The sequence below is a fragment of the Kwoniella bestiolae genome, chromosome 1 (assembly GCF_000512585.2).
Source record: "Kwoniella bestiolae CBS 10118 chromosome 1, complete sequence".
Taxonomy (NCBI): domain Eukaryota; kingdom Fungi; phylum Basidiomycota; class Tremellomycetes; order Tremellales; family Cryptococcaceae; genus Kwoniella; species Kwoniella bestiolae.
In genome coordinates, this window is record NC_089241.1 from 6,057,431 (window position 1) to 6,083,358 (window position 25,928).

General features: G+C 46.6%; 8 protein-coding genes across 8 annotated transcripts; 5 read left to right on the forward strand and 3 right to left on the reverse strand.

Moving 5' to 3' along the window:
- Positions 1-1,868: 1,868 nt before the first annotated feature.
- I302_102264 (uncharacterized protein) lies at positions 1,869-3,607 on the forward strand (the record flags this gene model as incomplete). Its single annotated transcript, XM_019187641.1, has 7 exons — positions 1,869-1,961; positions 2,016-2,238; positions 2,332-2,363; positions 2,425-2,512; positions 2,596-2,810; positions 2,879-3,224; positions 3,300-3,607. 7 exons carry the CDS (start codon positions 1,869-1,871, stop codon positions 3,605-3,607), a joined length of 1,305 nt encoding a protein of 434 aa, XP_019050519.1.
- Positions 3,608-3,765: 158 nt separating this feature from the next.
- On the reverse strand, positions 3,766-6,548 carry I302_102265 (uncharacterized protein; the record flags this gene model as incomplete). Its single annotated transcript, XM_065869451.1, has 11 exons — positions 3,766-3,873; positions 3,924-4,109; positions 4,180-4,314; positions 4,378-4,889; positions 4,949-5,150; positions 5,209-5,366; positions 5,427-5,660; positions 5,731-5,971; positions 6,029-6,116; positions 6,175-6,350; positions 6,405-6,548. The coding sequence occupies 11 exons, from the start codon at positions 6,546-6,548 to the stop codon at positions 3,766-3,768; spliced, it is 2,184 nt and encodes a 727-aa protein (XP_065725523.1).
- Positions 6,549-6,846: 298 nt separating this feature from the next.
- I302_102266 (uncharacterized protein) lies at positions 6,847-8,061 on the forward strand (the record flags this gene model as incomplete). Its single annotated transcript, XM_019187643.1, has 5 exons — positions 6,847-7,167; positions 7,232-7,597; positions 7,660-7,768; positions 7,829-7,888; positions 7,946-8,061. 5 exons carry the CDS (start codon positions 6,847-6,849, stop codon positions 8,059-8,061), a joined length of 972 nt encoding a protein of 323 aa, XP_019050521.1.
- Positions 8,062-9,546: 1,485 nt separating this feature from the next.
- I302_102267 (uncharacterized protein) lies at positions 9,547-11,871 on the reverse strand (the record flags this gene model as incomplete). Its single annotated transcript, XM_019187645.1, has 1 exon — positions 9,547-11,871. One exon carries the CDS (start codon positions 11,869-11,871, stop codon positions 9,547-9,549), a length of 2,325 nt encoding a protein of 774 aa, XP_019050523.1.
- A 514-nt stretch (positions 11,872-12,385) lies between these two features.
- On the forward strand, positions 12,386-15,583 carry I302_102268 (uncharacterized protein; the record flags this gene model as incomplete). Its single annotated transcript, XM_065869452.1, has 5 exons — positions 12,386-13,018; positions 13,137-13,670; positions 13,747-13,966; positions 14,027-14,552; positions 14,635-15,583. The coding sequence occupies 5 exons, from the start codon at positions 12,386-12,388 to the stop codon at positions 15,581-15,583; spliced, it is 2,862 nt and encodes a 953-aa protein (XP_065725524.1).
- Positions 15,584-18,727: 3,144 nt separating this feature from the next.
- On the reverse strand, positions 18,728-19,735 carry I302_102269 (uncharacterized protein; the record flags this gene model as incomplete). The annotated part of the gene is made up of 3 exons (XM_019187648.2): positions 18,728-18,878; positions 19,179-19,277; positions 19,395-19,735. The coding sequence occupies 3 exons, from the start codon at positions 19,733-19,735 to the stop codon at positions 18,728-18,730; spliced, it is 591 nt and encodes a 196-aa protein (XP_019050526.2).
- A 2,315-nt stretch (positions 19,736-22,050) lies between these two features.
- Positions 22,051-23,361, forward strand: I302_102270 (uncharacterized protein; the record flags this gene model as incomplete). Its single annotated transcript, XM_019187649.1, has 1 exon — positions 22,051-23,361. One exon carries the CDS (start codon positions 22,051-22,053, stop codon positions 23,359-23,361), a length of 1,311 nt encoding a protein of 436 aa, XP_019050527.1.
- Positions 23,362-24,451: 1,090 nt separating this feature from the next.
- I302_102271 (uncharacterized protein) lies at positions 24,452-25,754 on the forward strand (the record flags this gene model as incomplete). Its single annotated transcript, XM_019187650.1, has 4 exons — positions 24,452-24,725; positions 24,910-24,984; positions 25,052-25,161; positions 25,275-25,754. 4 exons carry the CDS (start codon positions 24,452-24,454, stop codon positions 25,752-25,754), a joined length of 939 nt encoding a protein of 312 aa, XP_019050528.1.
- Between the last annotated feature and the right edge of the window lie 174 nt (positions 25,755-25,928).

The following is a 25,928-nucleotide window of genomic DNA, read 5'->3' on the forward strand; positions in this document are numbered from 1 at the left end:
TATTGAAACGCTGTGGTCGGAATGGTTCAAGGATGTGAAATACTGTATCGGTAAGTCATCGGAGTAAAGAAAAGGTTCTTGAAAAAGTGGTGACTTATCCGTTTTTGCTTAGCTAAAAGGTACTGCATGACTGCAACATGTAACGATTCGAGCTATCATTGATAGCGGGGTATATTCCAGACGCCGAAGTGTTTCAACTTGGGAAGTATAAAGGACCGATATCTGTCCGATTTGAAGAGCTCCTGCTCCTGCTCAGACGCATCATCCCTGCTGAAAACCCGTTATTTGAACTGAAGATGTGCGTTATGCCTCATCTCTTAACTGGTCGAAATGTCATATAGCAAGGGTAATGGTTCGCAGTTATGCCCACCAGCTTAACGCTTCAGCACATATCCTCATCCGATTGGCATAACATGCATGACCACTCGGTCCTGTGAATGAGTGTAAATGACTTCATGAAGGGCGTTGCGCCAATGCTACCGGGGTCCAAACAGCCTTGTGAATCACCCAGAACTGACGCTCGTCCTCCTCCGTGTAAAATCCCGACTTCGATTAATCCCACTTGGTGAGCTCACTATAAAACACCCCTCCGTAAGCTGACTAGATACTTTGAGCCTGTCCCGATGGTGAGGTTCGGTCATGTCTGCTAATAGGTCATTTTGAGGGCCGGCGGTGATCGGTGAAATTATCAGCACTCCGAAAGATGTCTTCATGGATCTCCCAAAACTGTGCTTCGTCCTCCGCGGTCCACATCCCAGTACCACAGCGGGAAACCCCATTCCAAACCCCCAAGCCGTCACGAGGGAGGGAAGAAAGGCAGACATGAGCACGCAGTTGAATTTGGAGCCAACACAAGGCATTAGCCTGTTGGTCGGTGTTCACCCTGGCCGGCGGGTAAACATTCCCTTCGCAGACGGATGTTCCTTTACACATAGTGGTCTGAGAGGGACTGACATCAGCGTATCTTGCATTATAGTCCTCGAATGATGCAAGATCATACTCCTGTAACTTCTTTTGGCCATCAATCACAGGATTGTGACTCTTTGCCAAAAGGGTCTCGATGGGGTTGAGAGTCGCAGAGGACTTCCCCTTCGGGCCTTCGAGTCGGACAGATTGCCACAAATGCTTTGGCGCCTAGGTATATTCGGACGACTTCTCGGCGCAAGTTTTACAAATACTGATGAGAGTGGATAAGCTTAACAAAACACGAGGCTTCAGTGACTCAACGCTGGTTCGTGTCCCTCTCGCACTTTACATGGGCCACTCGACATGATACGCAAGCTAGCACAGTTCTTCGGCGTCGCGGTACGTAGGGCTTGTTATCTTTGCTACTCGGGGCTGTATCTCTCTCCATCGCAAGGCTGAAATTATGGTGTTATAAAAGCGGACAAATGTTGAATGTTAGTGAGATCCATTAAGGCTTGGGCATGAATCAAACCACGGGGGAAGCTGGTCTGTCTTCTTCTATCGAATCGAGAATATCCTCTGGTTCTTCATCCTCCCGAAAAGCAGCGGAGCATCGACTGTCGATCCTCATTATGCGGGTACCGCCAAGCCATGAGTCATAGCTCTTCCAGATCCCCAAATAGATAACATCTTCCAATCTATATTCTGCGTAACCGCCCGGAACATGTACCCTTGTCTTCTTGTGACATGATGATCCTTTGCTAATCCTGTCAATTGGTGATTGATGACGTGCCACCAATCAACGACTCCCGACTTGCGCCACTTGTGTTTCACCTCGGCTCGGCTCATTCACGTCGACACGCTCACTCGACCATTTCGCCAAAATTCACTCTCCTCTCCCCTTCATCACCTCCTTTTAGATGCATCAATACTACTACCACAAGGAGGAAACGAAAGCAGAGATGCCTCAAGATGCCGAGCTGATAGGCTCATACCTCTCATTGGGTCTACAAGCATTGATACCTATCGCTTTGGGGTCATTCAAATCGCTCAAAGTAAGTGAACGAACATCCTTTCCTCCTGTAAATTGCTGATCAGATTGTTGCCAGACACCCGAAGAGACAATACGTAAACGGAAGGTATCGCGTCAAGGAAAAGCCCAATTGCTAGATGGCGAAGAAGATGATGAGGAGGAAGAGGTGATTGAGGAGACTTTGACATGGGCGGATTCACTGTTGTTCCCTGTCTTTGGGTCGGTAGCTCTATTGGGGTTGTTTCTGATCATCAAGTACGTGGGGAAGGAATGGATAAATACTATATTGGGTTTCTATTGTGAGTGAGCAAATCATGGACTCGCATCTCCTCTTCTGGGCTGAGATTTGAATGACTGTGAGATCGATGCTGACGAAGTATATTAATGGCTAGTCACCGGTGCTGGGATGTTTGCTATGCACTCTGTAAGTGATGTCGTTCATTGCACAAACTGCAACCGGTACTCATACTTTCATGATGGTGTAGACATTCTCTTCAATCGCTATATGGCTACTGCGCGCTTTGGGTCGAAAGCCTACTACATATCATATCAGGATCTCAGCAGGTATCCGACGTGGGTCTGACAAATTACTACTCCTGTTGAGCCTCTTCATCACATCTGAGATACATATGCTAACTTCTACCTGATACTCATAGAGGTGTTCCACCTTCCAACAACACTCCCATCCATGATCCTCATCCCCATCTCCATCGCTCTACCTCTCCTGTACATCCCCCTCGGCCGACCATACATCTTATCCAACGTCCTCGCCCTGAGTCTGTCAACAGCGACATTAGCTTTACTCAAGCTAGACTCGTTCCTCGCTGCCTTCGTATTGTTAGGTGTATTATTGATATACGATATCTTCTGGGTAAGTCCGTCGTTTTAATCTCGACCCCTTCTTACTTCTGTTTCGCCGCTCATGTTTGCGTCATTTAGGTATTTGCAACACCAGTAATGGTAACAGTCGCCAAAAACATCGACGCCCCCATAAAAATCCTCTCTCCCAAAACTTCTCCCCTAGGCCATCCCAAGGAATTCGCAATGCTCGGTCTAGGAGATATAGTCATCCCAGGATTAGTCATCGCTCTCTGTCTGCGATTCGACTTACACCGATATGCTAGATCCCACCCAGACTTGGAAGTGACAACTAGGAGTCGGTTCTCGAAACCGTATTTCTGGACTGGGATGGTCAGTTATGTGCTTGGACTGGGAACTACGATGGTGGTTATGCATACGTTTAGGGCTGCTCAGCCGGCTCTGCTATACCTTTCTCCTGCTTGTAGTGAGTCGGTGTCTTCCTCGCTCGAGTGGTTGATTGCCGGAATGTGGGAGTCTGTGCTAATTGTCTTTCATATAGCCCTTGGACCGGTACTCCTCGCTGTTGCCAGAGGAGAACTGAAAGATCTCTGGGCATGGTCTGACACCCCTACCGAAGAAGACGATAAGAAGGTATTAGACGAGACTATAGAAGCCGCTTCGGAAGTAGCTATGAAAGCCAGAGCAGAAGTAAAAGCTACCGAGGCTGACGCTGAGACTGCAGCAAAGGAAGGTGAACTTGAGAGTAATGGGACCGCATTAATAGAAGACGATAGTTGGATGACAGGCGGGGTAGTCACGCCCGAAGAGGGGAAAGCGAGGAAACGAAAAGGAGGCAAGAAGAAGTAAATCAGATCAAGCTACATGTTCACCTCACTGTTGGTAACGAAGGATGTCATAGACTCTTCTAGCATAAAACAAATGAATGCATGGTATAAATCCTATATATGCATGATTGACTATGTACAAAAGCATGACGAAATCGTGAAACCTGAACCAAGCCAAAATTATTGACGTAAACTTCGTCGGTATTTGATGAAAGCTACCAGATTTTCATAAACTTCTTCACCTTGTGTTCTGAGCTGTCTAGATTTTCGCTTATCGATCTTCTTGATCTATACCATACCATGAGCTATATCAGTGATTGAGGAGATAGAGGACTTACTTCACTTCTGACCTTCGCTACTATTCCGCTCAATTGCTCCAGGAATCCGCATTGTACGAAAACAGGATTATCGTATGATCTAGTTTCGTCCGCATACATATCGATAATGGCGTTCAAGGAGGCGATGAGCACCTCGGTAGAGAGGGTAGAGGTCGTAGGAAGCTGTATCAGCCATGAGCCGATCACCTGCAGAAAGTGAACAATCGTGAGCTATCCAGACCGTGGGGATTGATGGTATCAGGAATCTAGATCTCACCTTGTTCTCCTCAACGGAAACATTTTGTCTCGAAGCTAGTGCAGAAAGAGCCTCAATCACTCGGACTTTCGCTACATCTGCTTTTAGTACGCTGATCGAATCTATCAGTGTTTGAACATGATTGTTTTGCACATCCTAGTTATGAAGCATTCGTCATCAGCTTTCTGTTAGTGTCTTGTCGAGCTAGGTCCTGCTCACCAGCTGTGCAGGAGCCACTTTTACTGTTCCCCAAACACAACCCAAGGCCATTTCTAACACGTCCACCCGCATTTCCTGACCTTTCATCTTCAAGGCATCTGGTTCAGAACCAATAGTACCAACGAGCCCGAACATGCTAGACCATATCTGTTGGACCGGCACGGACGCAGCAAGCTGAGAGACACCGTCAGATCTAGTGGGTAGAGAAGCGGCAGTCGTTAACAAAAGGTTGTTCAGAGCCTCTAGTGCACGAAGGTGAAGTACAGAAAGGACAGAAGTGGTCGGAGGGTGGGGTGAAGGTTGGTTGTTTGCTGGAGGGAAGGAGTGGGGGGTGAGGTTGGAGAGAGCTGTAAGTCGAGTGGGCAATTGTAATGTCGAAAGAAGATGAGACAGAGTGGCGCCAGGGTTGACAGTTGGAGTGTGAACTTCTTCTTCGATGGCGAATGATGGATCTCTGCCCATTTCAATCAAGTCTTCATCCGCAAACATTTCCTCCATATCTTCGTCTTCATCTAAAGAGTCAGAACCATGTCAGCGTGGAACGTGTACTATATGTATCAACGCGGCTCACCTTCCTCCTGGGCGATTGCTTCGGCAGTGTTGATCATGGGTTCTTCCTCTTCTTCCTCAAGTCCAGCACATATGCTAGTCAAAACCTCCAGACCGATAATTACCGTGGTGAGGTTCCTCTCAATCCGTTCTAACGATACTTCTGCGGGTGATTGATGATCTGTCTTCAGGTCTTTTCCAAGATTTACTGTCCCCTCTTTAGGCTAAAAATGAAAAGATCAGTTTCTCCTCTGTTTCTCATCAGAAACAACTTGGACTCACCAACTGCTGCACGAGCCCCTGTACTCTATTGACGACATTCATCAAATTCACATCCAACAGTCCGTTCACTAAGGGTAGTATGGTACCACTTGTCAAGCCTGCAACGTTGACTCGTTCATCCGTCCTTGATCCGACCAAGACGCAATTCCGTATAACGCCTGTTGTAGGTGGTGTCAGCTTGCGCAGCAGAAGTAAAAGGATCCCAAAGAATCACATACCAGAAATAAGGATCCTTCTCAACAGAGCTCTTCCATCCGGTAAGTCATCTTGAGCATCACCATTAGCCTGCTTATCTTTTCCCTTCCCTTTTCGAGCCTTAGCATTCTGGCTGCTCTCCACAGGGACATGATCTTGTTCAATGACACTGATGATAGTTTCTAAAGCATTGGGGTAATTTACGACAGCTTTTCGGAATGGGGGATTATCTTGAGTGAGTGAATAAAGTGCTTGTGCTGAAACAACCAGAACAACACGTTTGGTTAGCCTGAGCGCGTTACATGAAGCAGGGGCGAAGAGACTCACAAGCAGCAAGAGTAACCCCAAGACTCAACGATTCTCTACCAGCCAAGACCTTGATCAATAACCCTTCGCACCCTAATGCATTGACACTTTGTAATGTCTTAGGGTTCGCTTCCGCCAGACTCCATATCAATGAAATGACGTTTTCGGCCAACGAAAGAAGATGTTTTCGGTTTTGGAATTGCTCGTCTGTGAGTTTCTGACCTTGGGAAGAGGATGAGAGGGAGTCGATAGTATTTGCTATCTATTATGTACACATATCAGATAGATAGCAAAGCGTTGAAAGAGATTTAATGCTCACCTTGCCTATCAAGACGGTAAGATGAGACATGATACCCTTGTTGGCCATTTCACCGCACAGCTCGTGTCCACCATCAATAGCAAGATTCCTGACACCAGATATTAGTACAGAGTTATATCGTTTCTCACGAAGATTCCCCATCTTACCTCAAGGCTCCCGAAGCTTCTACAAGCACCTCATCAACACTATCCGACAATCTCTCAATAAGCTCTCCTACAACATTTCTACTCTGGAACAATCGTCTCGTAGCAGCATCGTTCTGTATCAAGGTGCATATAGCTGCACATGCCCATGTCCTATCAGCATGATCTGGTGATTTGAGCTATTTCCATGGATCAGCTCCGAGAACACCAGTCCGATTGAAGGATCCACTCACTTTGTTGAGGATAGGTAACATCTGCTTCTCCTTTGCTGGATCAGCTTTCCCTTCTGCCTTCCCACTACCCAAGTGAGCATCGGGAACCCTCAATGGGTTATGTCTCCTCCCTTGGGTCTTCTTCTTGTACTGTGCTTTACCCATCTTGTTGGATACGCCTTGGGTTTTCTAGGTTGAATGATATGGAGAGGTGAAAAATCAAAATCATGAATCTGAAATTTAAACTTTTATACGTCAGGTCCATGCCGGGTACTGCTAGCAGGTATGTTATATGGTGCAAAGCGTTCGTGGGAAAGTGGAGGAGATAACACCAAACACGTGGTGGTTTGTTGATTTTTCTAGTTTTTGAAGATGATTCTCAACGTTTGTGAGCACATCTAAGCCAAATCGACATGACATGAGTTCTGTTGCCTGATATACTGGTTCTCTCATAATCTTTATAATGGTACAGACAACATCAAAGGATCACGTGAAAACAGGCGGGGATGACTTGGACGACGGCCTAGAGCTCGATCCCGATTTCCTAGCTGGATCTGACGAGGAAGGTGGTTCAGATCTTGGACATGACGATGAGGCCTCCGAGAATGGGGATGGAGAGTTACCGCCATTAGAAGGCGAAGAGGATGAGATAGTCAGGAGTCCAATAGCGGAAGGAAAAAAACGGATGATAGATGAGGTAGAAGCGGAAGAGGATGACGAGGAAGCTAAAAAAGCTGATAAGAAGAAGAGAAAGAAGGAGAAAGAGAAGGAACGTAAGGCAAAGGTGAGCTGGCAAGAAGCTTGATTTTTTTCGAGGACCTATAGCTAATACGCTTGAATGTGATCAGAAAAGACAAACTCAATCTGGTATACCTGCCGATAAACCCCTAACTCACTTATCGCCCTCCGAATTATCCTCGATCTTACTGAATTCGATACGCGAATCATACCCCTCTGCAAGTTCGGTAGAATTGGATGATATAATAATACCTGAATCGAATCTCCTCTCTCCCCCTGACTACACTCCTCCAAGCGCAGAGTCGGATCCGTTCGAACCTCTCCAACAGCGGATTGAGAGTTTGTTGAAACCCCTGGATAAGAAGAAGTTGGTCGCGGGTCAACCTCAGATCATCATACTTGCTTTATCGGGGCTGAGGTGCGCGAATGTAGTAAGAGGTGTTAGGGATGTGAAGGGTAATGGAGAAGTTGCGAAGGTGGGTGAACATGCTGTCATAATGACTATGCCATGAATGACTGACAGTCAAATCATATTTAGCTATTTGCAAAACACTTCAAACTTGCCGACCAGATCAAATACCTCCAAAACAAGAAAGTATCGATTGCTGTCGGAACACCAGCAAGAGTGGGAAAGCTTCTGACAAAAGGTTAGTCGCTGATACAATTGTCGCACAGACAATCAAGCTGACATCCTTAAATCTGTTCAGGCGCCATCAAGATCACCTCGGATACAGTATTACTCCTTGACGCAGGTCATCAGGATAGCAGTGAGTGTGATCTCAGTATCATCATCACAAGGTCAGTAGCTAAAACATGTGTTACAGAAACAAGGACGATACTGAATCTCCCAGAGGTCCGAGACGAACTTTGGAAATCTGTTTTCGCTGGAAAATCAAGAGAAACATTACTCGGCGGAGGAGTGCGCATCGGAGCGTTCTAATCAACATCGGTATCACGACTGTTGGAGACTTCTGAACAAGACCGACGACAGGGTCAACTGAGCAGCATATGTGATTAGTCATCTTGCTCAACGCCTCACATACTATAGTCATGCATAATACGAAACATCAAATACCACATCTCAAAAGACATACATTTCCACCGTCGCAGGTTTGTTCCCCTGGTCAGGTTGCGATGACCTGATCAGCTTATCTGAGATCAACAGAAACCGTAACCACGGGACGGATCATCTTTGTAAGGATCACCGTACTTTTTAGAATTGTTTTGCACTGCTCTGGAAGACTCAAGGCTGCTATGTTCACTGGTTCCAGGTGGGGATGATCGGCGATCTGCTTGCTGAGATGTACTGACTTGTTCATAGAATTTGGCATCAGCCTTGAACACGTCAGGATCAGAGGGGGAGTACTGCGCATTCATAGCTTTGTATCCTTCCACGAGTGTCATTTCTGCTGATTTGTTCTTCAAAGGCATTGAAGGTTGGGCACGTTGGGCTGCTTCGCGGTCACTTCTTTGACGCATAAGGGTCGTAATTCCCTTGTAAGGGTCCTTGAGACATGATGAGCCTGTTCTCCGGCATGGCTCGCAACTTCTGTGTGTGTGCAGACCATCAGAATTCATAGATCAAGAAAATTTCAATGGGTGTACAGGTATCGGAGTAGCTTCGGCGACTCAAACTTACAGGTTATTTCCCTTAACGCATGTTTGCCCAGACTCCAAACACGATATACAGTACGTTCGGGCCTTTCTCGTCTTCAGTACCATAGTCTGTATTGCCCTTGTCCATGGCTTAAGTCTTAATCTATGAAGAAGTCTCAATAATCAGCTATCCCTGAGCAAACGTAGAGAACTCACTTACGAGTTGCGTTTGACTGGATGTGTATGTGCGGTGCAGGCGTGGACTTTGGGATAAAGTGGCAAACGGGAACTTCGAGGACAAGGTCTTTATATATGTACTCTACGGCGTGCTGAATCATCGAGACTTCCTACCCTCTTCGGATCGGACCCTGCATCGTCTAATAGGAAGGCCAATCTTCAAAAGTGGACAAAGGTAAAGAAGGGATATAGTGCCATGACTTCGTAGCGTAGCGAGGCGATGTCGAGAGGTCAGAGATCTGACATCAAAAACACTCGCTTAGCTGCCTCTGAAATGTTTGAAAGGCTGGAGCTCTGCCGTCTGATCATTTCAAAGAGCGCTTGCGAAATGGTCCGCACGGTCCGCAATGCAGTCATTAGAGATACTGGTTAGATGAGTGGCAAGAGCAGAGATATCGTAAGAATCGCGCCTTTCATCTATTCCACGCTGACGCTGCATTGTTTCTGTTTTCCGTAAGGTGCAATCTTCGTTTCATGTTTTACTCATTATACATTGGATATATGTAAGCACGGTGTACATACAGGTATTTTATGAGGTATGGGTATACAAGTATGCTAGGTATATTATACTATCCTACAAAGTCGGACGACCTCACTTCCCAGCCATCTTCAGCATCTTCAGCGCCTCAACAGCAGGTACCAGAACCTCCTCACTCATCCCTCTCGTCTTCAAAACACCCATCAGTCCATCCTGGACATTCGCTTCCCTCATCCTCTCCATTTCTGACTTCTTCTCGTCATCTGCGAGGCTCATCGTATAGTTGATGAGATTGAACAGAATGATCACACCTCGATGTACCAACTCGGGATTCGGCGTGACAGGGGTAGATGAGATAACAGGAATGACCTCTCCATCCTCGTCATACTCTTGTTCTTGTTCTGCTTCTAGTAAGCTCAATACTCTCTTCCAAGGCGACTTCTTGTCCTTTTCCGAAGTTGAAGACTCGTTGACACTCGATTCTAAGATGAGTTTACAGGCGTTATTCGATTCTGTGACGATAGCCAACGCTCCACCAGCTGCTAGGCGAGTTTGTACATCATCTTGTATACCAATCAAGATCAAAAGGATGTTCAATCTTGATTTCACCCTTCCACTTTCTTTCGGACTCGTGCTTTCCCCAGAAAAGTACTGGAACCCTTTCTCGCAAGATATCAAATTACATATCAGCTGAGTTGACGCTCTTCTGATCAGGTCATTGTCATCCAACAGCAATTCTTCTACCTTCACTATTATCCTTGTAGAATCTTCCGTAGATGATCCGGATCCCTTCCATGCATTTCCAGCCTTGACGAGTGGTTTGATGGACGCTTCGATAATCCTGTTCGCAACGGCTGGATCTATCGATGCTAGATTCGTCAACGCCATGAGCGATTCGAAGCGCTGCAAAGAGGTCGAAGAGGGGTGGATCAGGAGGTGATATAGTGGTGTGAGGGAGTTGAGGGAAGTGGTCAGGTGTGGTGGTGGGAATAGAAGTGTTGGGGGTGTGGTGATGATCAGCTTGGCTGATGCTTGGAAGGGAGGTAAGGTATCTATCTCAGATGAGGTAGATGATTTGATAGCTAGATTGAGTAGATCCCTCGTAATGTTTAAGAGAACTTTGAATCCTCCATCTCTGATGAATCCTAATCTATCGTTCTGATCTTCCACCAGATTCCTACAGAGTCGACCTAGATTCTCTTTGACTTTGATACTTTCCGATCTTGCCAATCCATTCAGCGCACCGACTACTCCAGCACTTAGAACCAGCTTCGTCCTTCTCTGAACTTCCTCTTCGGATTCGTACTTCTCTTCCTGGTCCTCCCCTTCGGTATTGACGGAAAGTTTCGATTTGTTCGCTGATAATGCCATGGAACGCAATTTGGCTATCTGTTGGTCCTCTGCCGATAAGACTACTTTCGGACTAGTCAGATTAACTAGGATGGTGGTTAACCCGTAGCATAGTCCAGTATCTATAGGGTCCAGGGGTACACTGAGATCCATACTTCCTCGAGGAGTTACAGGAAGACTACCGCCTTTAGGTTGTAGGGTAGGTGATAGGTCGATTAGGGATTTGAGGAATCTGGTGGAAGAGGTCAAGGTGTGTTTGTTCTTGGGTTTGAGCGAGAGTACAGCTATTCCCTCTACTGTCGATAGAATTGCTGAAGTAGGTTCTGATGATGCAGTATTTTCCACAAAATTCATCAACCTCTTGCAAAGGATATCATCGTTCATCCCCAATTCTTCATTCGTGATACCATCCGTCCCAGCCCCACTTTGATCCTTAGCCTGTCCGGTGGGTATGACCTCTTCCTCCTGTCTACTCATCTTACTGAGAGCTACGGCGCACAGCACGCTCAATTCCTGATTCCTATCTTGATAATTCATGGCTCCTCTCAGCCATTCCATGGCTCTAGAGCGGACCATCTGTCTACCTGGCTTGGTGCCCGCCGCAGAGGTGAGCAACTCCGCCAGAGCTACCTGCAATTTTGAGGGGAGCTCGGCAACTTCCAATAATATACCTAGACCATCACCCAGGTCTCCCAAGGGCGTGGTGAGGAGCTTGACCGTCGCATCTGGTGATAGGGGAAAGAGCGAGGCGAGAAGATATGTAAGGGGGAGACATGATTCAGATTCGGTTGGTTCTTCTTCATTTGCATTAGGGATGAATGTTGATGTGAGGTATGGCTCGAAAGTCGTATACACATGAGATGTGGTGGACTCTTTGGTTGAACCAGGATGATTTGAGACGGCATCACAGAATTTTGATAAACATAGGAATGCGAGTGAACGGGATTGACGAGTAGCTGAAGGAACGAGGGACCTAGCTAGGAGTGGTACTTCGGAGTTGGATAAGCTGGGCAAAGCGCTTGAGGGAGTAGCGAGTCGCTTGAGGAGCTGAGTGAGATTATCCTCGCCGCCCTTGGCGTTCGTGCTCATCTTGGAGTTTGCGAGTTTGTCCTATTGCCTTATCAAGATGGAAGAAAAGACAACAGACGCAGCACATGTAGACGCTTTTCGACGTCATCGACAACATTTGCTCCCTGCTTACAGGTGAATTGTGCATGACCCGTATTCATCGATTGCCTTGCTTTCCCACGGTTGCTTGCTTTGGGTTCTCGGTTAAGTCGCGTACAGTGAGGTGAGTTTAGAGTGCAACGTTACAAGATACTGCGAGATGCTCTCTCCATCGTCCAGACAAATTCAGCAAAAGCACACACATATATATAGCATAATCACTTGTATAGGTAGGCAACTCAAAAACGCAGAACACACCCACAAAGGCTCTGCGATCAACAATATATCCCCTTCCTATCCGTCAATCAGTTCATTCCTTGCCCAAGAAAAAGAAACTCCAACGCGACAAAGTCCACACCACCCTCTACATCGAATACCTCCCTTCTCTCCACAGTCCCTTCTCTAATTCCCTCGTCACGACTCCAATCCTTTCGAAATGCAGTCCGCTTCATTCCTATGGAGCTTGCTGCTCTCGCTCCTACTCATCAATCCAACACAAGCCATTCTTCGACCTCGAACACCCCAACCCCGGTCATACGACACCCATACATATTATGCCCTAGAATTGGATCCTTCCACGTCATTTTCCACAGCTTCCGCCATATCCTCCGAACTGGGTGTAGAATTGATAGAACCTATAGGAGAGCTAGATGGGTACTGGCTTGTCCGTAGAGAAGGATCCTCCTCGACATTGGTCAAGAAGGACCTATCAGAAGATGCGATACTGAAACGATGGAACTCCTTATCAGCAAGTACCAGCAGGGATAGAAGAAGTTTGACTCCTTTGACACTCAAACAACGATCCAAAAGATTACATCTCCCATTCAAACGGAATGGACATGGTCTAGATGGGCGGGACGATGCCACCGAATTACTGTATGCTCAAAATGAGCTCCAGCTTAAAGATCCAATGTTGGATCAGCAGTGGCATCTTATAAATACAGAAATGAAGGATATAGAGCTGAATGTGACCGGTCTATGGGGGAGGGGAATAACGGGTGAAGGTGTTCATGTGGTTATTGTTGATGATGGGTTGGATTTGAACAGTGATGATTTGAAGGACAACTTTGTGAGTGATAGACTTCCTCTTACCCGTTTACCACTTCATTCGATATCGACCGTTCCTTTTCTGCCAATTTTGGAAGCGACTAAACTGATCCGAGTGCTACGACCTTTCATGATGCCAGTTTGCGGAAGGATCGTACGATTTCAATGACCATACCGAACTCCCCCTTCCCAGGCTATCGGACGACCAGCATGGTACTCGATGTGCCGGTGAGATCGCAGCTGTACCAAACGACGTGTGCGGTGTAGGCGTATCATACCGATCTAAAATAGCTGGAGTTCGAATCCTTTCCGCTCCTATATCAGATGCGGACGAAGCTGCAGCGTTGAACTACGGATACCAGTTGAACGACATCTTCTCCTGTTCATGGGGTCCACCAGATGATGGAAAATCGATGGAGGCTCCCGAAGGTGTCATTCTCAAAGCTATGGTCAACGGTGTACAAAAGGGAAGGGATGGTAAGGGATCGATATTCGTGTTCGCCGCTGGTAATGGAGGTGGTGCGGACGACCAGTGCAATTTCGATGGGTATACGAATTCAATCTTCTCAATCACAGTCGGAGCAGTAGATAGAAAAGGGTTACATCCTTACTATTCGGAAATGTGTTCGGCAATGATGTTTGTTGCTCCTAGTTCGGGAAGTGGTGATCATATTGTGAGTTCCTGCTCACCTCATCTTGCAGTATATACCCCCGTGTCGCAGTGAAGCTAATAGACGGTTCTTGAAATAGCACACAACCGATGTAGGGCAGAATAAATGTGCTCATACGCATGGTGGTACTTCTGCGGCTGCACCACTGGCTGTAGGAGTGTTCGCTTTAGCTCTGTCTGTTAGACCGGAACTTACCTGGAGGGATTTCCAACACCTTTCGGTGAGAAATGCAGTCTTTTTCAACAAGGATGATCCGGATTGGGAGAAGACTGCGTCTGGTCGGATGTATAGTTATAAGTGTAAGCTGGGAAAAACATTATCTGTTCGAGACTGGAGCTGACTTTGATCTTCACTTGTAGATGGTTATGGCCGAATCGACGCTGGTCTGTTCGTAGAAGCTGCAGAAAAATGGGACCTGGTCAAACCTCAAGCATGGTTTGACTCACCTGCCGTCTACCTACCTACCACCGACGCCCCCGCTTCTACCACTCCTGCCGATCCAACTCGTCGTCAAGAAGATTCTCCTGTTGTTGCTAGTCCCGATGAAGGAAGTACTTCACCATCTGCAGGAGAAGACGGAAATCCGACAAACCAAAATGAGACTACACCTAATCCTGAACCGGTTGTTGTACCTACCGGATCATTCATCACCGAAGAAGGAATCACTTCTACGTTCGAAGTTACGAGTGATATGCTGAAAGACTCGAATTTGGAAAGACTAGAACATATCACAGTGCGGGTATGGATAGATCATCAGAGACGAGGGGATGTGGAAGCTGAGATTACTAGTCCGAATGGCGTTATCAGTGTACTAGCTAGACCTAGGAGATTTGATGATGCGGATTCTGGATTCCCTGGATGGAAATTCATGTCTTTGAAACACTGGTAAGTGCTGCATTCATCTCAAGGCAGACATTACGTAGTCAGACATGATGGGGAGGTGTTGATCTATGGTTTCGCATTGTAGGGAAGAAAACCCGGTCGGAACATGGACGATCAGAGTGAAAGATCAATCCAACCCTGACAAGACCGGTAGATTCATGGCGTGGTCTTTGCAATTATGGGGAGAAGCCATCGACGCGTCAAAAACGACATTATGGGCACCAGCAGAGGAAGGTCAACCAGACCAAGAACAGACCGGATCCGACCCATCGGCAACAACTACTCAAAAACCTAAACCCACTGATCACCTTCCAGGGGATCATGGAGATGCCACAGGAGAAGCTACCAAGCCAGGTCTAGTATCTACTACGAAACAAGCTGAACCCACTTCCACTGCCGACGATGATGGTGATGAAGGATACGTAGAACCTACGGGAGTTAGCGATGCCGAGGCGGACGAAGGGTTCTTCAGTGGGATCACAAGTCTATCGTCCAATTCCACATGGATAGCCGGAGCAGGTATGATCATCCTTCTTTCTGGTGTGGGTATTGGAGGGTTACTATGGTACAGATCAAGAAGGAAGAACAAGAACTTATTCGGATTCTCAAATAATGGTGAAGGTGCCAGAGGCGCTTATGAGCCCGTTGGTGAATCCGAGGATGTACCTATGGGCCTGCTCCAGAAAACCAGAAAGAAGTTTGGGAAGGGTACTGCTGGTGGAGCTGGGGTTGGAGGGTCCAAAGAGCTGTATGATGCGTTTGGAGATGGACCGAGCGATAGTGATGATGAGAGTGGGGATGAGAGGACGGGTTTGAGGTATCATGATGATTTCTTGGAGGATGATGGGGAAGAGCATGGACACTCGCGACATACTGGTCCCGAGACGGAGTACAAGGATGAACCTGAGCCTGAAGCTGAGGGGGGATCGCCAAATGAAAAGGGGAAGAATAAGGAGACAGCTGCTACTACTAGTGCGAGCGGGAGTGGATCATCGGGGAGCTGGCAGGATGCCGCTGAGGATGTGAATAGGTAGAGCAGATGTTGCTTGGCTGTCTTACAGTAGAAAGGTCAGGACTGTTCGTTTTTGCTTGCTTGCTCTCCTCATTTTGTGTATACTTTATATATCGTGTGGACAACTCATCATATCAGACATATATGCATTTGCTTGAGACTACAGACAGGCAGGCAGGCTATTGATAACTATCCCCATAACCTTGTTGTTCGGCTCAGTTCTGGTAGTTTGTCTTACTCTCCTGATACGCCTCCGCATAGGCATTCGCATCATGTGAATTGTTCTGTTCCGGATAACTGTACTCTGGCACTTGACTGGTATCGGCTCCATAGGACGCGGTCTCTTCGAAGGCTGAGTTCATCTGCTGAGGGGTCAAGGTTGTTCCAAACGATGGATCGTTGACTGCTGTCGCAGCCTGACGACTGGAACGTTTAGGCTCTGGGGCTTTTTGGAGATTCCGTCTGTGCACGAGGCAATTACTTGCGGATACTCGAAAGATGTGGGTAGATCTTCTAGATTATCAAAACTTTGTTCGAACGACGTCGGAATCTCGGAACCCGTGCGAGGCATTTCGCTGATGCTCAACATTGACATATATTGGCATTGTCATACACGAGCACATAGCAGGATGGGGCAAGTGGGTACAGCGGTTTGATAGATTTCGCATACGTGGAGAAAAACTTACCGGACCGATTCACCATGTTCATCTTTAGCGTGATATCCTCGTTTCTTTCTCGGTAGATCGTAAGTACATGCGAGACGATTTTTAATGCATTGTGTACATTTATGACGTTCAATAGGAGGCCTGAGAGTTCAATATCAATTTCTGGCTCTATTTGGACGGTCCAAAAAGCGATTTTGGGTTGAGCTTGATTTTGGGTGATCATGTACCAGGGAGAACCGATCAGATGCTCACCCATACCTAGGATCTTTTTCACACTTGTCGTTCCCTGGTGCTGTATAGCATGCATCACACGCATAATACACACGTTTTCGCTTCTGTGTACTCTCCCTTTCTGATTTCCTGAATAACATCCCATGTCAATCGTCAGCTGGCGTACAGTTACGATCCCGTACTTAAATCTGAAAGTTAACTGACGCTTTTTCTTGTGATGTCGTCAATTCAGTGACAAAATCCTCTGGACACCTACTGCAGATAATCCCGTTGTAATCGCAGAGCTGACAAGATCTGACGCTATCTTATTAACGAAGCAACTTCTCAATTACTGTAGCCTGGTTTTGGAGGGCGCTCGCGTGCGAAAGAGTGAAGGCGAGATAGAAAGCTTACCGTTTTCCATGAGATGGACGACATGTATAGTTATACGTTGAACATCGCTGACACTTGGGTTCGGTCTCAGGTCGACGTATAAGCTTTCTCTTTTGAGAAGTCGTGCGAGTACTCGGGTCATTGGCAGTACTTTGAGTTGTCGTTGAGTTGGCTTGAGCGGTGTCTCGACTGTTCATTTTGCCACTTTCCCGGTACGTTATCGCAGCGAGTGATCTAGGGGAACATGATCTTTTGCCACTGCTTATGGAAGAGCACTTTACCGAGAGGTAGAATCGATTGTTGGAATCAGCGACTCGGTTGAAAGTGTTATGAGACAGTATGAACGTGATGAAGTGGTTCTGAAGTTGAAAATCAAGTGGAACCCCGCTTAAGTGGCGAGAATCGAAACGATCCTTTTCGATATCGTCCTCCAGGTTCGTTCCGTGCCAGAAACAACGTATAAAGGAAGGGAGCGACAGCGTAAGGCGTGAGGTAGTCTCTGGATTATCTCACATATGCGGGGTTACAAACTGCGCCAGCCTCTATGTAAAGTGGCATTCTAAGGGGTAAGTATACGATGCAAGGTCGGACTGCCATTCATTCGAACTTCCGCACGAAGCCTCCACAAATCCAATGATCAGTATTATAAGTCATCTGACAGATCCTGCGAGAAAGCAAGCTCGGAGACGAAGATGTTTTCATCGCCGTCGTCGGCGAAGAGGATCCCACCTAAGAAAGAAAGACGTTGGCTTCATTTCAAATTCATCCTACTCAGATGAATGTGGCACTCGGACACACGGGGCGCTCGGACATGCTTCCTTGTCATGTTTGAGCATGTATTATCACTAACATCTCAGGTAACATGCATGCTACATCCAATCCAACTGGTGAGGTTGTCGATCATACTGTGATATGCATGCACGCTCAATTTCAGGGGAGAAGAAGGCAAGATGGCACCGCCCCCCACCATTCCTTCTGGGCGCTCTCAATTTGACCCTGCCCACTTGAATTGTCTTGATCACACACAATTGAGGTAAATGATTGGGCTGTGGTAGCTGTCATTAGACGAATACCCTCCTGCAAGACATCTCAGCCTCTCATATCGATGAAAGATGATCATGATGTTGCTTCAGGACCATGTGTACTGCTGCCTCTTTTTCTAAGAGTTTAGTCTGTCAATATGATCGCTTGTTGTTCCATCTTCACTGTGCCGAGCTCAGCTCTGGCTTTTAGTCAGCTTGATCACTATCTTGACGCATACTACCAGAAGTTTGATGGCCTTTGGGAGTGTTTTGCAATATTCATGACTGAATGAACCAGATAAGTAGACGATTTTCAGAATTCCTGTCAATCACAGCCTTCACAGCCCCAGTCTCACAAGTATCTTGCCCCTTCTTTCCATGAAGTAGGTTTTCATTGATCTCGCTACGTCATTCAGGTTTTGGAGCAGGCATTTTATGACTGGTTTATGCTGTATCTGGAGAAGAGGGGCGATTTTAGGGTGATTTTAAGCGATTTTAGGCCCCCATCTCACTCAAACCCGTTTAGAGCTCATCCAAAGACATGAGATGGTAGCCATGGACTTATCAGTATGCTATTTACCCCTTGGTAGCCGAGCATCAGCCCTGATCTTACATAATACGCTCCAGAAAGGGGTCAAAATTGGAAGGAAGGCACTGTAAGGGGATTGCCATCTATATGTGTGTGTATGCATTGTGAGAGATGAAAGTTGTACAGCTCAATTCTCATCGAGATTCTGCACACCCTTGATGAGGTTGTAAAGCATCACATCAAGGTGAATGCATGACGAAATGGGCAGAAAGGCAGAAAAATGCCATTTTGTCCGAGTCCGGGGTGTGTCCGAATGGCCCGTGAATTTGAGTAAGGTGAGAGTGAGACTAACCTCCACTGAGCAAGTCCCATTCGTTCGCTGGAGACGCCGTATTTTGAATGAGTCCTGGTGATTCATGAAAATGAGATAGGGAGGTAGTGGAATGAGTATCCGGATCCGAGGCGGGGGCAGGAGCTAGTATTTGATATGGGGATTTGCTGCAGAGCAGGGTAAGGTATAAGATCAGCCGAAACATATTCCTGAGTAACCCCACATGAATCGATCCCTTCGAGTTACTGCTTTCCCACTTGACTTACTTGTATTTCTGAAGATCGGCTGTACGGCTCTCCTCCGTGCGCTTTTGATCTTCCGCTCTTCCCCTCCTCCTCGGTTTATCGAAAGTACACGTTCGCCCCCTGGTCGAGCATCTTTCGCATTCTCTTTTTCCGCCGATAAGGAACAGTAGTGCTTAGCACTCAACAACGGCTTCACATTTCGACGGCACATGACCAACTCACGAGGGGTCCACACTCGGTTGACAATTGGGATTATCGGCATCCGTATGACATTGATCGCATGTTCTCCAGTTCTTTGTTCGTTTCCTGTCGGGAGCTGGACTATGGTTCATACAACCACGTCAGTCCAGTATCAATCTCAATTTCCTTCTGACAGAGGAGGGATCTTGAACAGACTCCCGTATCAAACAGGGCATTGTCGAGCCGGGTTCTACCCACTTTTCGATTTGCCACCTCGTCAAACCACCCCTCAACTCTTCAGGACAGAAACTACAACTCATTTTGGCTCTGTCGCAATTTTCACACGAAGGGAGACTTCTCATAGAATCCTTGTGATTGTAGGCCTCAGATTGCCCGATGTGGGATACGTCGTGGGATACAGGGTCACATCTGCGATGAGTCTTCGTACATCTTTCGCGACGTTTCTTGGGTGTTCCTCCACCATGCCATCTTTGCCATTTCCGTGGTAGGGACGGAATACTGCTGGCTGGTCCTCCTTCCGGTGTTGTGGTGGGGACTGTATCCACGCTTGAGTGGTCTATCGATGAGATGTCGTCCATGATTGTATACCAGCTGAGTTGCAATGGCGTAATCTTTTTGATACTCAGAGATCAAGATCTCAACCCTAAAAGACAGATTGACAGTTCGACCCAAAAAGACAGATCGTGTAATTGACGAGTTGATTGTAAAGCTGAGTGGTGACTCCTTTGATAAAGATATGTTCAGACAGATTTCAATCTCAGTCGATAAACTATTTACCTCCGTCATGAACAAATAAAATTGCTCGACTCGCTGAGTCATGTTGAATAGCTTCGAGGTTCATCGTCCAACTCGACTGAACTTTTATTTGTGACATGAAGAAACTCTTCGACCGCTATGCGTTACGACATTGTATCCTATGGCGAGAGGGTAAGTGGCCCATTGCTAGATTTTTTGTACCGCGTACTTGTGTGGCTGTGGTGCTTTACACCGCGAGATATGGACTTCAGTACACCTCGGTCCTTCTGGCAGATCAGTCATATTTGCGGGATTCCAGTGCACTACCGAGCCTCTATTCGCTGGAGTAGATCAAATTCACCCTGTTGTCGTGCGAGACGAGCACTCTTCAATCAAAATTGACAAAGGGTGGTCATGTTATCTCAGATGATCATCAATCACACCTTAGCCACACACAAAGAGTGCGTCATACAAATTTCGAATCAAGAATGAGATGAACAATCATTGCTCATCAAACACCGGAATCAACGGAGTGAACTTTGAAAAGCTTCCGGCTATTCTCACTACAGTTGATTGTCGTGGAGTAGCAAGGAAAAGAGCGACAACCTGACATCGCGATCGCTCACCGAGCCCTTTTTCATCAAATTCCTTGTCCTGCTTTTCCCCACTTTTGTTGATTGTGCCGACTCGAGCTGAAGGGGAAAAACAAGAGGAAGAAGATGGATGTCGCAAGAGCACTACTGTAGTAAGCTTACGAAAAGGAACCAGTTACATCACTCTCTCTTTCACTATGAAAATCAATCGGGCCGTTTTGATCCGCCCGTAACATTTCTCATTTCATTTTACCCTTTTAAGTAATATTCTCCGATCTTGGCTTTTACCCCTGCAACTTGAAAAACTGCCACGTAGTTTCTGACAAATCCCATCACATAAGAAAAAAAAACAACCAACATAGGAAAATACCGCATTCATACATGCGCACAGACCACCTCACCCTCACCCTCACCTCCACTGTAGCACTGGTCACCCACCATAGCACCATATACACCATAGCACCATAGCACCATAGCAGGGGAGACATGGTCCTTTTCACCATTTTCGCACTTGCACTTTGAAAGAACTATTCTTTCTCATCATCATCACACATCATTCTAGTTGGTATCGTATCGACTTTTCGATCAACTCACCAAACACCTTTTTCCGACTCCATTCCCTAGCTGTGATTAGGATCCCGCTTGCTCGTGCGTTGTCTATCACTTTGCTTATCAATTCAGTAGGTGTGGAGTGGTCGTGATGTTGGAGTAAAAAAAGAGATAGTGTGGGAAAAAGAGATATACATGGATGATGGTGGCCGTCTGAGGATGCTTGATAGCATTCCTTAGTACCGAACCCATCTTGGTGGATATGTCTCAATCATCACCGAGGTTTATCGTTGAGATGTGCGGAGGGCAGAAGAATACATTACACACTTGATCTAGATTTGATGGCGAATTGTCATATCCTTATCGCCATTCGTCTTCGTCGTTCACTACATGCCAGTCTACTTCACTTGACTCCTCACTTCAACCCATCACATCCTTTTCGTCACTTATTGTATTCTTGCTCATCATGTTTCTGTCTGATCATCGTTGAATGACCGTCGCTGACAATACATTTCTTTCACTCTCCTCTCCTCCGATAATACCGGATATCTCCAATTTCACCTTGATACTACCCAACTACAGCGCTCGCGACCCTCTCCAGCAACTTTCCTCCTTCAAACTTCAACTGCTCCATCTTATCGCTTCAGTAACTTCGATCAAACGGATACAAGTAATCGATTGCATCAGCCTTTCTCACTTGTCAACCACCTCGAGCCAGCAGTATAATACCGTATAATTACGGTGCACAACTGATCAAACTGGTTCACTAAACCCCTTTTCTCACCTTCCTCCGACCACCTTGTGCACGTTTGAGACTCGTCTCGCGGCACCTCTCCCAACACAGCAAACCAAAACAACTAAGCAAAACATCAATATTATCATCATCCTTGTCTTGTCATAACAGAATAAATCTTGTATCTAAAATAGAAAACTAAACTTCAAACGGATTATACCATACCATACATTCACTTCTTCTTGTGTGTTGCAACCAATAACCAACAACCTATTTCGACAAAATGGCCAACCTATCGCCTATCTCCGGATCACCCACATCCGTCATCTCTCATCCCTCCCTCGCACCCATTTCCGTCCCTACCATCCCCAACAAGAACCAAAACACCACTTCTACGAAAACTACGAAATCAAAACCCAGAAAAAGGGTCAACACTGCTGAAAAGCGATCCCAACACAATGCTATCGAACGAGCTCGACGAGAAACCCTTAATGGGAAGTTTCTCTCCTTGGCTAGATTGTTGCCTTCATTGGCTACTGTCAGACGACCAAGTAAATCTGCTATTGTCAATGGATCGATCGCTCATCTCACTCATCAACGAGAACAACGACTGCTCGCTGCGAAAATTATGAAAGAGATGCAAACTGAACGAGACGAATTGCTCAAAGAAGTCAACGAATGGAGAAAGATGAATGGATATTTTCCCAAAGAATTGACCAATGACCATGCCGAGGAGATCGAGCAAATTAACTCGGTTGAGAAGGAATCATTCGGTGATTGGTCTGCCATGGATGGTGATAATGATAATGATGATCAAGATCAGGAAGAGGATGATTCTCCATCTACCACCGATTCGTTCGATACTTCCAAGAACATCATCACTCAAGGAAACTTCACTCAGGTCAATGGTTTGATCACTCCCAGATCTTCCACCGATCTCGACTTGGCCCTCCACCAAAACTTGTTCCAATCGACTTCCCCCGTCGATCAAAGGGTGCAACCCCAACCTGCCCCTACTGCTGGAACAGGGATCAACTGGTCGACTGAGTTCGCGTTCAACCTAAATCAACAACTGGGTAACACACCCATCGCTACCGGTCAACTCAACTTCGGTGAAACCCCTACTCACTCTTCGCCCGTCAACATCGTCAGTCCTTCGTCTGAACCTACCGCTCATGGGATGTACCCCCACCACACCCCTTCTCCTGGATCTAGCCATTCGTCCGAATCGATTATGACTGGTATGCCCAACGGATGGAACACCCAACAATTAGCAATGCTGGAGCAACACGCCGTCCAAGCTCATAACATTATGAGAGAGCATCAACAAAACCACCAACAGCTGTTCAACCCCATTGTTGGCAATTCGTTCAACGCGATGTTCCAGTCTACTCCTACTGGATCTCAAACTCACGGATTAAGCTCATTCAGTGATCCAGCGTATGCGCAACAGATGCTCAGCAACATGTTCCCCCGAACGGATAACAGTCAGGTATCGATCCAGGATATCCAAAATGCCATTAGAGCAGGTATGGGCTTGGGGATGGGTATGAATTTAGGAGGTAGTAGTCCCTGGACTCAGGCTCAGGCGTAGGTGCACTATCGAGCAGTATTATCATATCTTCTCGTTTCTATCTTTTCAGCTTTCCTCGATACATGAGTTGTATATAGGTGATACCGTTATACTTCGTTGTTTGTCGGTCATCAGTAGTTACTAGTTTTCGGTAGGGTTTGTATTCGTTTCGGTTTTGGTCTGGATATGATATGGAATTGGATTTGATAGGGATACTTTACATATATATGGAAACGATGAATAGCGATATCATGCGTTGTAAGCGTTCAAGTGGTGGACATCCGCTGCTTTGTGATTGAAATCTATCGATCTCATTTCAAATGCCACTTGGTGGACACATGCCAATCCAACGAATGCCACTCCGATGCAAGTTGAAACTCCGACGCTTTAGTGACCCAAGCTCCGCTTGGTCCAGATGCACAATTCGCAATTCGCAATGAAACGCCACAAACAAGGGAAAAACACACTAAAAAAGCATTTGTTTACATTCAGGGTTTAGTTGCACTTCACGCGACTTACCTCATTGTTAGAGATAAACAATAACAGAATGGTCGAATGGATGGAACATTTCATCATGATGTTTGTTTTGTCAGATGGGTCAAGCAGCTAAGGGTCGAGTGTTATTGGGTGAAGGAACTAGGAGTAACAGTAATGAAGAGAATGATGAGGGACGGACAGCAAAGTAGATTCTGGACCTACGCAATGACCTCTTGTCCCTTCCTTTGTTGTGTTTCATCGTATCGATTATACCATTATACTGTACTCGCACTGACCCACTCTTCCTCTCTCCTCGTTACCATACCAACCTATCATCCAACATCAATCCTTTTCTCTTCACTCTTTACTCTTGATTTGGCTAAATCATTGTCGATACTAACTAACCCATCTTTCATCTATACTTACTATATCATCACACTCCTTTTTATAGCATCCACTGTCATTCACAATCACAACCTCAACATTTCAAAACCAACTACAGTAGATCAACCCACTCGACTCAGATCTCATATCTCACTCAACCAACCTCACTGTCATTCCTCGAAGATCATTTAAACTCAACCTATCTACTATCCTTAGAACATAACATCGACCTCACCAACCAAAACCAAAAATGGTCTCCCTCACCTCCCTCGTCACCCTCCTCCTACCCCTCGTAGCAGCCTCTCACCTCCCCCCACCAATAAAGAGAGCAGGCCACCACGACAAGGCTCGAAAGAACTTCCAGCACATCCACTCTTCCTCTGATAATAGCACGCTCGTACCCAGAGGTTCGACTTACAGCGGGACAGGGACTTTCTATTATACCGGGTTGGGAGCTTGTGGACAGTATTCGAAGGATAGCGATTTTATGGTGGCGCTGAATTCGGCGCAGTATGGTGGTGGATGTGAGTTGTTTTCTTGAAACTATCGGGGTGGTTGTGTCTCTCTGCGGTCTCATTGGGGAAGAGGATATTTCACCGCAGCCTACTGTCTTGGATTCCACTTTGAAGGATGACCGGTTTCTGGGAGAGGATTTATGGTTCCAAAGTGAACAGCTGAGCTGACGTTACTATTTCCATCTCCTCGCAGACCCCGGTCCTCAATGTTTCAAGGGAATCACAATCCAGGCTAATGGGAAGACCGTCTCGGGAGTGACCATCATGGGTGAGTTGGAACTTGTGGTCTCCATCGGTGCAGTGCAGAAGCTGATGATATGTCCTGTATGTCGTAGATGAATGCCCAACATGTGGATATGGTTCATTGGATCTTTCTCCAGGTCTGTTCACCCAATTTGCAAGTGAAGATGCCGGTGTTATCTCCATTACCTGGTGGTTCAACGATGTGAGTGGAGATTCTCACTTTCGATTCAATCTCTGGACCAAATCAAGTGAACAGAAAAATCCCTACATTGTCAGAGCATGATCAACTGACCATATCTTCCTTACCAACCACAGGACGCACCCGCAGCTACCACCTCCGAAACCCCCACTTCAACGTGGGTAGCACCCACCTCAACCTACACTCCCCCAACTTCAACATGGGTCGAACCCACCTCAACTTACACTCCCCCGACATCAACCTATACTCCTCCAGCATCGTCTTCCTCGACGACCTCTACCTGGCAAGCACCATCATCATCCTTCACCACCACTTCCGCAGCCGCCTCGTCAACTATAACCTCCTCAGCTATATCTAGCGCTTCCAGCGCCACGTCAATAATCGCTCATAATACTACGAACCCCTACGTGGTCATCTCTTCAAACTCCACCGCAGCTGTCACCGCCGGTGTGAGCTCCGATGCCGAGTCTGGGGATGATGAGTCAACCGAAGGGACGGGAGCATCGGCCAGTGTGGGTACGGGTAATATCGAGGGTTTGAATGGGTTGGTCGCGCAGTATGGTCAATTGGTGGTCGTGGCTGCTGAGGCTGCTTAGGCGGTTCTCGTACTCTACAAGTGCGAAGCCTGCTCAGAGTTATGTTTAGTTTGAGTCTGAGTTTGGACCAAGGACAATTAGGATAAACCCATCATTTCGGATAATGCTTTCCTTTGCTTCCCTTTCAAAGTATATTCGAGGTAACTATTAAACGAACTTTCTATATTCCTTATA